General features: G+C 35.7%; 1 protein-coding gene across 6 annotated transcripts in view; it reads right to left on the minus strand.

The window, feature by feature from the left end:
* Positions 1-18,040, minus strand: part of CNOT2 (CCR4-NOT transcription complex subunit 2) — a gene marked incomplete at its 5' end in the record, with an annotated part of 114,047 nt that overhangs the window by 50,063 nt on the left and 45,944 nt on the right. Inside the window, one exon of one of the 6 annotated variants that reach the window (XM_081250104.1) lies at positions 4,822-4,879. The exons of the other annotated variants lie outside the window; for them this stretch is intronic. Within the exon in view, the coding sequence (XP_081106230.1) occupies positions 4,822-4,842 (21 nt within the window). The remainder of the gene's footprint in view (positions 1-4,821; positions 4,880-18,040) is intronic. 6 annotated transcript variants of the gene reach the window in all.

An 18,040-nucleotide genomic window follows, 5' to 3' on the forward strand; every position in this document is an offset into this window, starting at 1 on the left:
CTTTCCTACTCTCGTATCTCTTGTTAATTTCCCCTAAAGGATGCAGACCAATATTCCTGAGATCACGACCTTAACATAATTTTGCAGCAGTAATTATCTCAAAATCCAACAACAACCTTATGCCTCAGCTTAGTTTGGGTTATTCACAGTTGTTCCTATACATGATAATCTCTGGAAAATGCCATCTGTAACCCCTGACATCTTCAACAATTAAAACTCAAGCTGAGCAGATTAACTCTAAATATTTATTGAAATCATCCATACCTTTCCACCTCTGTCATTTCTGAGAACAAGCATTTCCAATATCCTTCAATCAGGTCTTTATTAATCCATTCTCATTCCCCTCAAATTTACTCTCCCACATCAGCCAAGTAAATTTTTAAAATAAAACTTTAACAGTCATGGCCCTGCTGACTGAAATGCCTCAACAGCTTTCCAAATCAGTAATAAGGCTTATAAGGCCCTGTGTAACCTCTCTGGCCTTAACTGTCTCCACAGGTCCCCTGCCACCACTAAACTGCTGCCACACACACCTTCAGTTACTCAAACACAAGTTCTCTTCCGCCTCCAGACCTTTGCATAGGCTGATACCTCTACTTAGAATGCTCTCCCATTCTTTGAAACTTTCATACTAAATCAGGACCCCTGGCTTGCAGTCATTGAAAATACTTTATCATTAACTATAATTATACAATAATAAGAAATAACTTTTATTGACCACTTACTATGCCAGGCAATATACTCCAAATGCTCCAAAATGTATTTATATAATCTTCATAATTTACTTAGTAATAACTATATAAACATGTATGTAATCCTTATGTATTTACTTATTTAGTCTTCATTTTTAGATGAGAAAACTGAGAACTGGAGAAGTTGGGTAACTTGCCCAAGGTCACATATCTGATGTGCCCAAGATTCCACATCTGATAAGTGACAGAGACGGGATATGATCCCAGACAATCTGCTAGAGTCCCCCCTTTTAACCACGATAGTACACTGACCCTCAGACATACAACTAATAGTTTAATGTTTGTACTCTCCCCAAACTGTAAGCTTCATGACGGGAGAAGCAGTAAAGGGCAAAAAGGGGTGCGGGGCTTACTTTGCAGTAAACAATGGTAAGTAGAGGGTGCCACATCAAATATTTGTGCATGTCAAAAAAAAGATCTCTTTAGCAGAAGAATGAGAATGAACTGCCTAGAGAGAGGTATGTGAAACAAAAGCCAGTCTCTACCAGACTGATCATATCTATTTTAGAGAAAGCAACATTAATTTTAGAAAAAAATTATGCTTAAATGAAAGAACACCACCACTACACCAATTAAAAAGTAATTACTATTTCCATATTCCAATTAACTAATATTTTTACTTTCAAAATATAGTGAACATAATTTAATCATTCAAGGAATTAGAATGGTTATTACAAAACTCTAAATTTTTATTATAAGCTACTGAAATAGACACTGTAGCATTAAACGAGTAGAATATGTTTACCAATTGGGTTAAAACAAGACCAAATCCCTAATGGCAACCTTTTCTTGTGATTCTATTTCTAAAGTAGCCAGGAGTTTTACTGTTAACATGCTGATACACGTGTCCCATCATAAAATCAACTCTTTCACAACACTGAAGTACGAAGACTTTTTTACAGCCAGCAACTTTTCATCTTTAGCAACGGAGTATGCATCCACCTTGTATTATAAAGGGTAAAGAGAGCCAAATGTAGGTGGGGGTTGGGGGTGACAGGACTGCTCTTTTACTCCTGTTTCCCTAATGGAGACTTTACTACTTCACTCTGATTGCTGAATACAAAATTTGACTTCTTACTTTTCCCTCCCAATTTCATATTCACTATCAGCAAACTCTTCACACCCATACATATACATACAAGTTCTCTGTTGTTTATCAAGCAGGCAGAAAATTAATAAAAATCACAGTCAATTGTCATTAACATTTATCTGCCTTTATCAAGATGTAGTCAATCAAAATTGAAACCAATCATGAGAAGCCATAATATCTGAAGATAATCGGTTATCTTTATTACTGGCTTTTAGAGGGAAAAGCTGATAGGTCAAATCCACTGAGACACTGCCCAAATTCTATGGAACTAGAATACTGTACACCTATATCAAATATGATATACTACCACCTAGAAATATTTATAACCCAAGGAACTTTTGTTTTAGTGGTATTTTTTGGTAATAGGATTCTGAGCTACCAATCCTACTTCACAACTGTTATAAATAATCCTAATTTTATTTTGTTCCAGAAAACACTAAAAAAAAAAAGAAAAGAAAAGAAATGGGATTAAATAAAGGAGAGAAAGGCACTTACATTAGAAAAAAAATCTAGCTCCTCAAAGAACAAAGAATTTAATATCTGGAAGTCTTTAGGAAAAGAACAAATGATCTTTCCTCCTATTAAAAAACATATTACTCTTGAAGTCCTACTAGTTCTAGAATACTGTGGTTTGATATCTATAATATAAATAAATGTATAATGAATAGTTTACTAATCTACTTAGGATGGATCTAAAAAAAGTGAAGATTTAGATAAATTTTAAATTGATAATTTCAAATTCATCAACTTAAGTTGATACAGAAATAAAGCAATTCATTTCATAGTTTTAGTAAATGCAGACTGCTGGATAAATGAGCAATAAAAGCCTTAATGAACACTGAAAAGGCAGTTAACAGGTAGATGCAAAGGAAACTCTGACTGGAAATGTGATTCAGCAGAAAACTAGAGGCTTACAGGAACATATCAACAATCATTATTTTGGAGAGTAGTTAAATATTTTGGCACAGAGTTCTTTACAGGGGTTACAGGAATACTTCGAAGAGATATCATTCCCCGCAAAACAGGGTAGCTCACATTTGATAAAAAGATAGAGAGGGCATGCCAAGAGAGCGATGAAAACACATCACTCTTCCCAATCCAAAAACTGTTTACTGAAATTTGGTACCTGAAGCTGCTTTACTGAGATGACATTCCCAAAACCATGTACACCATACCTTAGGGTGTGCCCCCACCAAATCTACAAACTCTCTAAAGAGTATTAACAAAAGGTCTATCAGCGCTCCTGATCAGTCTGACTTTGATCTAGGGAGAATATGTTGTGCATGCTTCAACTTGAAGAAACAGATTTTGTGGATGTCCAAATTCTTAAAGTTGCTTGTATCAATATACCTCATACAGATTCAAACTTATAACCACCAACATACAAGCTTTAGAAGACACGTGCATCATCCTAAAATCAAAACACTAATAACTCAAAAAGTGCTAACCATAAAAGAAGCACACAATCATATATTAACTAAAGAACCAACTATAAATGGTATGCCTTATGACCAGTAAGTTAGATTTCAGAACTCACACAATAGGGCCTAAAATTAAAATAAGCAATATTTTACCCTTAAATATTAAGATATAAATTTATAAATTATAAGTGGAAGAACATATAACAGTAGAAAGCCCATAAGTTTAGAATATAAAACAAATCCTCTAAGTATGAAGGGAATGTTTTTAATGAGGGTGACTATCTTATGCCAGTGTCAGAGGTGGGGGTGGGGAGCGCTCGCTAATGCAGAAGAGAGAGGGCGGGAATCCACAAGAAACTGATGGATGGTCTGCTTTGCTGGGGGATATGGATTTCTACAAACCTCCCAATAAATTTAAGAAACGCTCGAACTTAGAGGAAAGGAGAGAGAAACTGCTGAGGATTCTGTATTTTGAGGCCCTGCTTTGAGACTTGAAATGTCAAATACTCGGTGCCCCAATCTCTTTAATCCTGACATACTTTCTCTGAAGAAGTGTTAGCCATCACAGGCTATATTCTATTTTTCCTGGGTATAATTTTGAATGTCTTGTTATGTGCAAAAGAATCTAGAAATAACGTGAATAAGAATTACATGGGATAGATCTGGGAGAACTAAAGAAACAATTTTTGAAGCCTTTCTGAGAAGAACCTAAAATGATAGTATTTATTTGTGAGCAAAGTAGTGCAGACACAGACTGCTATAGAACTATTTCTAAAAATTCTGCATTAAGAAAAAAAAATCTATATTGTTAGATCATGATTTTGGATACAAGGAACACAAGCAGAAAATGACAGGAGTGTTAGCATTTTACACACACACACACACACACACAATTTGGTGAGCTTGTTCTCAACAAATGTTTGCTGAACTGTGTACCAGATATTGTGCCTTCACCGCTTCTATACTTTGTTAACCTCAAATCTAGAGATGGGTAGAAATGTTCCAGTCTTCCTGTCTAGATTTCAAGGAAAAAGATGTTTGAAGTTTCTATTCTTTCAAATTTTAAAAATATAGCTACTCGCCTGAAACTTTGGGAAAGGGAAGAACAGCATGTCTAAAGCTAGTGGAAGGAAACTAAAATATGCCTCCTTCTGATACCAAGTTAAACGTAGCAAAATTTTTAGTCTATGGATTTATGCTTTCCCTGACTTTTTCTCTTAGCTTCTTTTCTGAACATGAGTTTTCTGGTCCTGCTATACTCTGTGGAGAATATGAAGTTTAAAAAAATCTAACAAACTTCCTTTGTATTACAACATTAATGGCTTATTCAGTTTAAGGTTTTCCCTCTTTCACATCTAACTAATAAGAAATGAAATTATTTCTTAGAACACTAGGACTTTAATAATTTATGAGATAATTTTATGAAAAAAATAATTTATAAGAAACACTATATTTTTAAACTAACAAAATGACTCACTGACAAAATGGCCCAACATCCACCCTTAATATACTGATGACAGCATCATTTTTCCCCCGGCCTTTCCCACCACCTACTTACCTGTGCAACTTCTTTCAACATTGGCTACTCTGGGGATTGGAAAGCTCAGGGCTGGAGGCTGAAGTGAAGAAGGAAAGGTTGGAGGGTGAGCCATGGCACCAGCCCCGCACTAGGAGCGCCCCTGAGATATTACAGCAGGGTTGACACCATAGCTCTGAAGTTCAAACTCCAGCAAACGATAAGAAAGGAGTCCAACCAGAACATGATAAACGATGGGATTCTTCCGCTCTTTGAAAAATAAGGAAATCATGCTATAAAGATCTGAATGCCCAGTTTCAACGTTATGACTCCCTGTTCCCCTCTTCATCATTTCCCAACCCCAGATTCACCTCAGACTGATTCAAAGTGCTAATCAAAACAAAGAGGGTAGGGGGGGTGAAGTGCACAAGTAGAGCTTTCTATAAACTTGCACACAGAAAATGAGGATAGGGCTCACCTGGCCATCATAAAAACGACCAAGACAATATGTTAAAATACTCTGCCTATCTGCCCCTTGAATACTTTCTTGCTCTCCTAAGCACTCAACATTAAATCTAAGGCTCTCATACACATTAACATTAATACCACCAGCCAGCAAAATGACAGCTGGACTATTTGGATGTATTGATATTTAAATTCCTAAAAGTGGGCCAATGAGCTTTTCAAAACCCAGGGATAACTTGTCGGTATAAGGATATTCCTTGGGGGAATTTCCTGGCAAGTCCAGTGGATAGGACTCCGCACTTCTGCTGGGGGCCGGGGTTTGATCCCTGGTCAGGGAACTAAGATCTTGCAAGCCGTGCAGCACGGCCAAAAAAAAAAAAAAAGTATATTCCTTGGGAGGAAACTAATTTCTTAAAAGTGTTCCACTCTGATAAAAGCAAATAAGGACCCCCTCAACTAAAATAACTTTAATCAAACTAGATGATAAAAAATTATAGACTTTTAAAGAAATAAATCTAAATACAGGACTTAAGCTGTGACTTTTATGAGAATGTGAATCCTCATTTTACAATATAAAAAGTAAATTACTGATTCAGAGGAAACTAGACTTTGATTATTATGACTACTAAAGCTAATAAAAATAGATGCTCATTTAAGTTATTTAAAGATAATTTATAATGAAGTATCAGAATCCTAAATTATGTTATATGAAGCAATTAAAAAGTATTCCTTTAGCAAGGGAACACAGGACTTTTAAAATACTTCTAAACATCTTGCCATATAAATTAATTCAGTAAACATTATTCAGTGAGCATCTATAATGTAATGTGCTAAATATATTTACATTTATACCCTTATGTCCTTTATCCATTTGATGCTCAGAATAAAGAACATCACAAATCAAAGGGAGTAAAGAAAAAAACACATTTACAATGCTCCTGCACCATTACTCTGGCCTCCAGGCCTTAGTGAACTTACCCTTCATTACCTGCAATCTCCTACCATTTCCTCCTTCTCTTATTGTCTTCCTGCCCCACTGCCCCACTCCCCTTGCTATTCCTCAAACACAAAAGGCATACTCCTGGCTTCAGACCTTTGTACTTCTTGTACCCTTCAAGAATGCTTTCTTTTTAGGTATCTACATGGCTTCACCTCACCATACTTCATATATTGAGCCATCCTAGTGAGGACTTCACTGCTTATTCTATTTAAAAGTACACTATCCTTTCCCCCAACCCCTTAGGCACTCTCTATCCCCTTTCCTGTTTTAATTTTTCCTCCACAGCATGTATCGAAATATAATACACAATGCATTTTATTTATTTTGTTTAATGTCTTCCTATACTCTAAAACATCAGCTGCACGAAAACAGAATTTATTTATTTATTTTGTCTTTTTGTTCACTTCTGTCTCCACAGAATCTGGAACAGTGCCTGGCACTGAGTAGGCCCATAACATGAACGTGTCCTCCTCTTACTCCACACATGCTGTTACTTGAGCGTTATTTGACAGTAACCCATCACTGCAGTGCTTACAGCACATGTGAAAATTTTATGAGCATAACAATTATTTTAAAAAGTAATGGAATTATGTCAAAAATTAATGTTAATTTTTGTATTTCTGAAACATATGAATAAAATTGTTTTATGCCTTTTTCCACTGAAATTGACAACCACTTCCAAAATACCTAATAGACTAACAGACACCTTCAGTGGTTAGAATGCCATGCCATGAGAAATACCAAATAAGGATTTGGAGATGAAAAAATTTTTTTTCTATTTCCCAAACTTTTTCTCAAGTTAGATTACCTTTTTAAAAAAAGTTATTTCACGAGCATTTCAGCCTTAACAGTTTAATATGATGAGACAACACACGTCTCTTTTCTATCAAAAAATCCCACTAGAAGAATTATACTACTTAGAGCCACTGGGTTGCACTGCAGTCCATGGGAATATGCACTCCTTGAGAACAGTGTACTGCTAGAGCAGCCTAACACAGTGGGCCTGGTACAAATAAGCACTAATATGTGTTGAGAGTTTATCAAATGATGGGTATTACTCAAAGCACTTTATATATATTACCTCACAATCATAACAAAACCCCTATAAGATGTACTTTTACCTCAAATTGAGGCACAGAAGGGTAGGGCCTATGGACTCTCATTAGATTGAAAATATTTCTCTATCACAGTTATCATGAAGCATACCCAGCCCCTGCAACCCCAGTAAGATACTAAAGATTTAATCTCCACAAAAACCCAAGTGGACAGACTCCAAATTTTGGAAGTTAGCCGAAGCGTAGGTGAGGGTGAGGCATGGGCTTGAAAACTGAGAGATGAAGACCTGCATTCTGAACTGTGGGATCCTCCACTTTCTTTCCTTAACCTGCTACAGAACACTGTCAGTCAGCCTTAAGAACCACCCCTCTACCCCACCTCTCCACCTGTGGAAAAACTGAATTGCTCCGGAGAAACAAATGTCACACACTATCAAAATGAGCTTCTCCCCAGTGAAAGGTTAACTCAACTACATGTTAACACAATGTCCACAAACACTGTTACCACTTCTTAAAAACTTATTTGGAAATAATTTTAGATTCACAGAAGAGCTGCAAGAATAGGACAGAGTTCCCATATGTCCCATTTTTCCCTAGTGGTAACATCTTATTAGCACAAGTATCAAAACCAAGAAATTAGCTATTATCTAACAACTTCACACGGATTTCACCAATTTTCCACTAATGTCCTTTTTCTGTTCCAGGATGCATATTATATTTAGTTTTATGCTTCCTTAGTCTTCTGCAACCTCAGACTTTACTTCAGTCTTTCACAACATTGATGTCTTCATTTATACCAATGTAACTACACTGCACAATGTCCTGCAATTTGGGTACGTCTGATGTTTCTTATGACTGGATTGAGGTCTTGCATTTTAAAAGCCACATCACCACAGAAGTAATGTGTCCTTCTCAAGTGCATCAAATACGATGGACATATTCCAATATTTGCGTGCACGTGATGATAATATGTCTTATTACAGGTGATACTAAACTTGATCTTGGTTAAGATGGTATATCTGCCCGTTTTCTCCATTGTAAATTACTATTTTCCTCTTTAAAACAATAAATGTTCTGAAAGAAGTACTTTGAGAGCACGCAAATACCTGTTTGTCCTTAAATTTTTGCTCACTAATTATGACATTCATCCATGGATATTGCCTACAGCACCTATTACTGTGATGGTCTAATGATGATTTTCTATTTTCTTCATTTCTTTTACACTATATTTGTTCATCAAAATGTTTCTACAAGTAGACAAATCATCTTTTAAAGATCTCACTCTCAAATATGAATAAAGTGTCAAAGACTTTACCTAACTGACCCAAAGTGATATAGGTAGAAAGTGAAGAATAACATCTCAAAACCAGAGTCCTTCACTCTGTAACCATCATATTCTTTCTGTTTTATTACACTGCTTTCATCCCAGTAGAAAAGAACAGGTTTAAAATTTCATATGCCCCAAGAAGCCTCTCTCGGTACTTCTGGTCCTAAATAAGAGAGACCTTTTTTTTTCTTTTTCCTAGAAACAATATCTTCCTATTGTCATTAGCACATGTACTACAATGTCTTTAATTTACTGGGTTGGGTTAAACAATGAAGTGATGATTTAATATTCGATCTGACAGAACACAAATTTTTGGAGTAAGGAATACAAATTAGTAAAATTATTACCTCAGCTGATAAGACAAAGGGCCAATGTATGTATGGGTCTATTAGATTCTAGGGAATCTTAAGGGAGGGAATTCAAGGGAAATTGTTCAACTTTTTGCTTCAGGTAAAACAGAATCACAGCTATGATGACTCCATATATGAATTGGAAGTTATTTACTGACTTGTACTGTTCGATGTTTCTTTCCAAATGACCTTAAGTGGTGAGAATAGGTCTGATATTTCTTTGTATTGCATACCACATATTGTCTTACACAATAGAAAGTATTCGAGTCTTGACTGAACACTGATATAGAAGCTTATTCTCTCTCTCAGGAATGATTTTTCATCTATCTTCTCAACCAAAATATAATTTTTTTAAAATGAAATCTTAGGACTTCTACTTCCAACCAAGATGGAGAAGTAGGAATCCTCTCATTCCCGCGTCACCTGAAACAACTTTAAAAATGGATAAAATATGTTAAACAATGGTTTTCAGACATAGGACCTAAGGCAGTACAAGATAATAACCCTTGAGAGAAGAGAAAGAACTGATGTGAGCCCTACAACTGCCCATGCTTACTGAATGGAGGAGTTTCCAGGTGCAGGCTGCAATACAAGGAGAGGGAGCCCTGGTGAAGGCCAGAAATCTCTGTGAATTGAGGAAGTGTAGCTGAGAGTCTGAGTAGGCTAAGGTATCTATAGAGTGAGAAGGCTAGAGCACCAAATAAGAGAGAGCTGTAAAGAGAAAGAGAAAGTGTTCTAGAGATCTGGAAAGGGTTCCTGAGTCTTCCAGCTAAGTACTGATCAGCATATGCATGTGAGGAACTGACCAGAGGCTGGGAAAAGAGAGAGCAAAAACAATCTCTAGGGCTCACACAACTGTGCCCTAAGCCAGAGTAGAAAAATATTATAATTCACAGGGCGTCACATAGAGTACTCAGAAGAGTACAGCCTCAGTAGTTGGGAAAAATTAGCCCTAGGCTAAAGGCTACTGTGGTTCTTTGTAACAAAACTTACAGTTAAAAAGGGGGGTGGGGTGGGGTGGGGAAATGTCTCAAAGGGCTCCAACAGCTTCTAAGTAACTGTGCCCCTAAGAAAGCTCAAGAATATTTACAAAAGTACGAAAACATGTATAGCACTGAACAGGTAAAAATTCCAAGAACTGGTACCCAAGCAAAAGTTTCCAGGCATGCAAAGAAGCAATAAAATAAAATACATAATGGGAAACCAACAATAGAAACAGACCCAGAAATGACACAGATGATAGAATTAATAGATAATAACGTTATAAAACTGTTATTACAACTACTTTTTGAATGTAAAGGGAAGAATAACTGGCATGATGAAGAAAAGACTGGTGAACTTAAAAACACAGCTATAAAAAACTACCCTAAATACATGGAGAGAAAAAAGATTTTAAAAACTGAACAGGGCAACAGTAAGTTGGGAGAACTTCAAGTGATCTAATAGATTTGTAATTGGAGTCCCCAAGGTAGAATGGGAATAGAGTAAATATTTACAGAAATAATAGATTAAAAATTCCAACTGACTCACTTTGCTGTATACCTGAAACTAACACAACATTGTAAATCAACTATACGTCAACAAAAATTATAAAAAAATAAAAATAAAATAAAATCCAAATTTGATTTAAAAATACTTACAAATACATAAATTTAAGAGGCTCAATAAATCTCAAGCATAACAGACACGAAAAAAACTATACCAAGATACATCATAATTAAAATGTGTAAAACCAATGACCAAAAAATGTTAATAGTAGCCAGAGAGAAAAAGTTACATTATGTAAAGAGGACAAAGACAGAATGACAGAAGACTTTTTGTTGGAAAAGGTCTAAGTCAGAAAACAGAGCAAAATATTCAAAGCACTAAAAAATCTGTCAACTATGATTTCCACGTCCAGCAGAAAATTTATCAAAAATAAAAGTGAAATAAAGACTCTTTCAGACATCCAAAATCTAAAAGAATTCATCACAATCAGAAATGTATTACAAAAATGTTTTTTTGGTCGAAGTCTATCCTGATGGGGCTTTTTCTGTAGACCCACGTTGCTGGAAACTCCTCACAGAATAATACGTGGTTTGCTTTACTGATTTCTAGGAAAGAACTATAAGACAGAGATGCCACTAAAAGTGTGAAAGATCTAATGGTCATATTTTTTTATCTTAGGTATTGGAATATCCCAAAGGCCTGTCCTATTCTAGGACGTGATAGCTTAGGGTGAATATGACTTGAACTTACGTTTAGAGGGCGTGTGAAATTGAGAACCAGATAGATTCATCTACTCTAACCCTAAAAGTGGCCCTAAAATAAACTGCTTGAAGAAACTAGATCCTAAAGATTATAGGTGGGGAATTTTTGAAGTATGTCATCAGTATGTCCATATTCAAGCAGAGATAAAAGAAGCTCAACTAAAAGAACTGTGGACTGGGACTTCCCTGGCGGTCCAGTGGTTAAGACTCCATGCTTCCACTGCGGGGGGTGCAGGTTTGATCCCTGGCTGGGCAACTGGGATCCCACGTGCCACGCAGCACGGCCAAAAAAAAAAAAAAAAAGAACTGTGGATTGACATGACAATTGTGGGTTAGGTAAACTTTCTTTTTAAACGGGCTATCTTGAAGATCATGACTCAAACTTTCGAGGAACTAAGGTAAGGTGACAGGCAGTGAAAGGAATCACAAAACACAAAATTCTTAAATAAAAATTTAATGACTTTAATGTTGTCTATGTTACACATAACTTAAAAACTTTTAAAAAATTTAAAGTCCTTCAAGTAGAAGGAAAATGATACTATAAAGAAAGAAGGGAAGGAAGGAAAAAAAAAACAACCTCCTGGATTGGTAGTGTCTTAGGCACTGGCAGAAGCAAACACAAATCCCCTTGGGAAAAATGTCTTTCCATCTAGTCCTCAAAGAAGTCACACAGATTTCTAAGAAACATAAAATGGTAACTTACACACCTACAAGGAATCAAGGTATCATAAGTGAGAACCAGAAGAAACAAAAGACATGAGAATGATCTGTGGCAACTTTCAGCTGCTGGATTTATCACATATTAAACATAAGCATGTATAAAATGATTAAATAAATAAAAGAAAATATATTAGAGCCAAACTCTAAACAAAAAAATAATGGTAAAAATGTGAAAAATAATGATAAATATGTGGGTATAGAAGATATAGACAAGATTAACGAACTTGATCTAATGGAAACAGAGCAATACACCTGCCAACTGGTCAATATGCATTTTGTTCAAGTAAGTAAACAAATAATTGATATCATACTGACCACATTCTCTAGCTACAGCGGAATATGTGAGAAATCAGCAATACGAAGATAATTAGAAAAGCCTCATAAGTTTGGAAAATTAAGAACACTTAAGATTAAAGAACAGTAAAACAAACCCTAAGGAATAAAAGGAAATATCAATAACTTAAAGAGTATAAATTGATGAATATAGAACAAAAAATAAATTTAAAGCAAGGGTGACAAATAAGATGAAAAGGCACACAGTCAACAATCTTATGGATGAAAAAAGGTGCTAAAAAGAAAAAAAATATTTAAGATGGTAGCATTATGAATAATTTCTTAATCCTGATAAAGAATATCTACAAAAAAACCCCCAAACCTGCATCAAACATCATATTTACTGGTGACAAAGTTTGTAAGACAAGTAACAAGAGAAAGATTCCTACTACTAACACTTCTACTCAACCTTGTATCAGAAATATGAGTGAGTTCTGAAAAGAAATGCAAGTTATAAAAATTGTAAAGTATCAAAACTGGAATTTCCAGATGATATATTTATTTACATGAAAGAATCTACCCCACAAAGAACCTACAGATAAATTATAAGAATAAAAATTTAGGGACTTCCCTGGTGGTCCAGTGGTAAAGAATCCGCGTTCCAATGAAGGGGACGCAGGTCTGATCCCTGGTTGGGGAACTAAGATCCCACATGCCGTGAGGCAACTAAGCCCGAGCACAACTACTGAGCTCATGCTCCTCAACCAGAGAGCCTGCGAACCACAAACTACAGAGCTTACATACTCTGGAGCCCGCGAGCCCTGGAGCCCGCGCACCACAACTAGAGAGAAGCCCACACCACAACGGAAGATCCTGCATGCCTCAACGAAGACCCCGTGTGCCGCAACTAAGACCCGACGCAGCCAAAAAAAACAGTAATCAAGTTTAAAAGTCAACTGTATGTCAATATAACAGTAACATCTATAAAATATAATTTTAAAAATATAATTTACCAAAAAAAGCAACAAAAAGTACTTATGTATAACTCTGACTAAAGATTTATAATTCTATTATTAAAAAAAATACAACTTTATTGAGAGAAAATCCAGAAGACCTCAGTGTATGAATTCAGGGAGAGGAAGAATAACATAAACATATCATTTCTTCCCCAAATGAAAATGAAGTCAATAAAATTCCACTTGTAAACACAATGCCTTTTTTTTTTTTTCAAATTCTAAATTTGTCACTGAACAAAAGGCCAAGAAAGTCAAGACAATAATAAAGACCAAGGTGGAGAGACAGACACGAAGGTTTAACACAAAGCTATAGTAGTTAAGGAAGTGGGACACTGGTGCAGGCAGAGACAAACACATCTAAGTAATAAAATAGAGATATAAGAAACAGACCCACAAATATAAACAAACTGATTTATAACAGAGCACTGCTGATTAGGAGGAAGAAAGAACAAAATCAATACATGATGCTAATATAATTGATTATCTTTATGCCAAGAAAAGGAATTTGGCCTCCTCAAACCATATACAAAAATCAATCTCAGAAGGATTTAAACATGAAAGACAAAATTAAAAATCTTTCAAAAGACATGAGAATATCTTTTACTTAATTTCAATAGGGAAATATGTCTCAAACAACCTCAATAAATTTGAAAAAATTTTAATTTGACATTATTAAATGTCAGATTAATATGAACACTGTTGATGGGACTCAAAATTGGTATAAACACACCTAAACATATTCCTAGAAGACCTTTTGTGAATTTAATTTTCATAAAATTTGAGACTACGACATGGTTCAGAAAACTTCTCTAACTTCATAAAGCTCCCTCTTCTGTTGTTTTCATGCAGTCTCTAAAAGTACAATGGCAAGTTTTTTGAGGTTTTCTTGGCTCTGTTCCCCTCTCCCACTTTAATCTGCTCCTTCTCTTTCCTCTGTCCCTGTTGTCCCTATCCTGCTCAATTTTGATTCCACTCCCAGAAACTTCTCAACAGGGTCCTGGAAGGGAGCACTGGTGGGTCAGTCTGGAGAGTTCAGAGCTAGGCAGCTGAAGTCACTTTAGGCCTCACCACAGGTCCCTTAACCCTGATCTAATAAAGTGGGCAAAACCTCCCCAATTTCAAATTGGCTAATCACACTTACCACTTTCAAAATGGCTCTTCACCACTTTGAGGTGCTTCTATGCTCAGGTCCAGACACTCCAATGCTTCTATGTTCTTATGCATAAAAACTGATAATTTAGGTCTTCTGTTAGACTTTCTTTCACCTGCTTATATTTTGAGGTTCATGGAGATATTTCATCCCCAGTTTTTGTTACAAATGTTTTCATGGGTTTTGGTTTTCTATCTAGTTGTTCTATTTTTATATGGGAATTTAGAAAGATTAAAAAAACAAAAACTAAGCTGTCACCATCAGTGCAATCATCCCAGAATCTAAGTAAGGCCTGAGATTATATTTTAAAAGGTAACTATGCACCAGTGTTTTCTTAGGTCAGTCTCCCAAAGCAATAGAAATAAAAGCAAAAATAAACAAATGGGACCTCATCAAGTTTATAAGCTTTTGCACAGCAAAGGAAACCATAAACAAAATGAAAAGACAACCTAGGGACTGTAAGAAAATATTTGTAAATGATGAAACGGACAAGGGCTTAATTTCCAAAATATACAAACAGCTCATACAATTCAATAACAACAACAACAAAATCAAATCGAAGAATGGGCAGAAGGCCTAAATAGACATTTCTCCGAAGAAGACATACAGATGGCCAATACGCACATGAAAAGATACTCATCATTGCTGATTACTAGAGTAATGCAAATCAAAACTACAATGAGGTACTACTTCATACCAATCAGAATAGCCATCATTAAAAAGTCTACAAATAATAAATGCTGGAGAGGGTGTGGAGAAAAGGGAACACTCTCACACTGTGGTGGGAATATAAATTGGTGCAGCCACTATGGAAAACACTATGGAGCTTCCTCAAAAAACTAAAAACAGAGTTGCCATATGATCCAGGAATCCTACTCCTGGGCATATACCCTGACAAAACTGTAATTCAAGAAGATACATGCACCCCCATGTTCATAGTAGCACTATTTACAATAGCCATGACATGGAAACATCTGTCCATCAACAGATGAACGGATAAAGAAGATGTGGTACATATATGCAATGGAATACTACTCAGCCATAAAAAGACTGAAATAATGCCATTTGCAGGCAACATAGATGCAACTAGAGATCATCATACTAAGTCAGGCAGAAAGAGAAAGACAAATACCATATGATATCACTTAAATGTGGAATCTAAAATATGACAGAAATGAACCTATCTATGAAAAAGAATCACAGACACAGAGAACAGACTGGTGGTTACCAAGGGGGCAGGGGTTGGGGGAGGGATGGAGTGGGAGGTTGGGGTTAGTAGATGTAAGCTTTTATATATATCTACATATACATTGATATATAGGTATATATCCAATAGGATGGATAAACAACAAGGTCCTACTGTACAGCACAGAGAACAATATTCAATATCATATGATAAACTAACAGAATATTTTTTAAAAAGTATATATATGTATAACTGAATCACTTTGCTGTGCAGCAGTAATTAACACAACATTGTAATCAACTATACTTCAATTAAAAATACAGTAACTTTGCTTCTATATTTTCTGATTGACAGAAGTATCTACACTAGTGTTTTAACTTTCTATTTAATGATGAACACATGCCATATTCATGATTGGGGCAAATTACTTAAATATAAAATGTGTTTCTGAAAGAGAACACAATATTTCATGTTTAAAAGCCTAGAGCTAAGTTCCCAAAGGAGCACCACAGTGAACACAAAAGGATTCCGCCAGATATTTTAAATCTTCTCAGGAAACACGTCAGATATCAGATACCTGTCAGATATCAGATACCACCTGAACTACGTAAGTGTTTTAGACCTAATTACTTAATTTAACAAAACTGTTAACATTTCTGTTGGCCCAGGGGCACTGTGAAAAAATTACTAAGATACTAAGGGTGCCATAGAACCATGTATCTTAGTGAAACCTGCTTTTTGGAAAACAAATGTCACCTCATTTGATGATTTCAGAAGATGAGTAAAAAAGTATCAGAACATATAATGCATTCAAAGAAAGACCAACATTGTTAGCATCACGTAATAAACCAACCAATGAGGAACTTGGGAATTCATTTAATGTGATGTTTTTGGTTGGCCAGAGGAAGAAGAAAAAGATGAGCCATGAATGACAAATAAATGTCAGAATTTATTTGAAACAAATATTTAGGTCATGGAGCCAAAATAACTTTTGCTGCTGATAATATGATCGTGACATGAGCAGAAGCATCACATTTAAAGTGCAATTACAAAAGTGATCTCATTTTAGCAGGAATTGTATAACTGCAAGTGAAGACAACTTAACAGTCACCAATTTGAGTTTTTTTATTCCCCTTCCTTCATCCTGTGGCTACAGCCATTTGTTTCCAAGAGTTTCAAGAGCAATGAACTGTGAACCAGTTCACTGATTTCAGGTACTTATTTTTGAACAAATTCCTTCCTCAGCTCACTCTTGCTCACCTTAACCCAGTGCCAAACAGCAAGGATGTCTAAAGCCTCCCGTCTTTCTGCTCTACGCGCTAGACCTATTCTGATAACTCTCGAATTGCTAAGTATTCATTTTTCAAAAATTCTTTTCCATTTTAAGTGTTCTTTATATTATGCATCTTTAACATACGTAATATATCAGATTCCAAGTGCTTTGATGCTGGTGCTGTTTTCAATCATACTAGAAGTTATCAAGAAAAGGTTATAAGCTACTATGTTACAACCATGACTCTAAGATACCATCAGTTGTAAAATACATCCTGATAGCAGAGATAAAAATTTTCAATAATGTGTTATCACTTATAATAAAAGAAATGGGGTACTTCATTGCTTGTTTACATTAAATTTTTACTGCAGTGCAAAAGAAAAAAATGTAATTTGTATACATTATTGTACAATACTCTTGCATACTGAATGGAAGCACACCTACCAGATGAGTTTGTATGTGCACCATTAATGGTTAAATAATTTGGAAACTTGTGTTTTAAATGCTTTACATTATGCAGAATTGTCAGATATCTGAAATGTCAGATAGGTGTTGAGTGTTTTAGCAATATCTGGGAAATTGTTTACGGTTTGGGGTGGGCTGGAAAGTCATTATATTTTTTCCTATTCAAAATAACAGAATAGGGGCTTCCCTGGTGGCGCAGTGGTTGAGAATCTGCCTGCCAATGCAGGGGACATGGGTTCGAGCCCTGGTCTGGGAAGATCCCACATGCCACGGAGCAACTAGGCCCGTGAGCCACAACTACTGAGCCTGCGCGTCTGGATCCTGTGCTCCGCAACAAGAGAGGCTGCGAGAGTGAGAGGCCCGCGCACCGCGATGAAGAGTGGCCCCCACTTGCCGCAACTAGAGGAAGCCCTCGCACAGAAACGAAGACCATAGATAGATAAATAAATAAATAAATAAATAAATAATAAAATTAAAAAAAATAACAGAATATAGGGTACCACTTTTCAAAAAATTGCCACATAATACATAAAGATTATATACATATATATGTAATAAAAATATAAAAACAAAAAGAATAAAACAAAATTCAAACAACGGAGTACTTCTGGGAAAGGAGGCAGTGGAAGGGTGGGACATGGAAATATCTCCATTAAGTACAATACGCAAGCTGTAGAAAAACGCATATTTGTTAAAAACAAAGACAACAAATCACATTTGCACCTATATAAT

This window comes from Mesoplodon bidens, assembly GCF_964165515.1.
Source record: "Mesoplodon bidens genome assembly, chromosome: 11".
NCBI classification, from domain to species: domain Eukaryota; kingdom Metazoa; phylum Chordata; class Mammalia; order Artiodactyla; family Ziphiidae; genus Mesoplodon; species Mesoplodon bidens.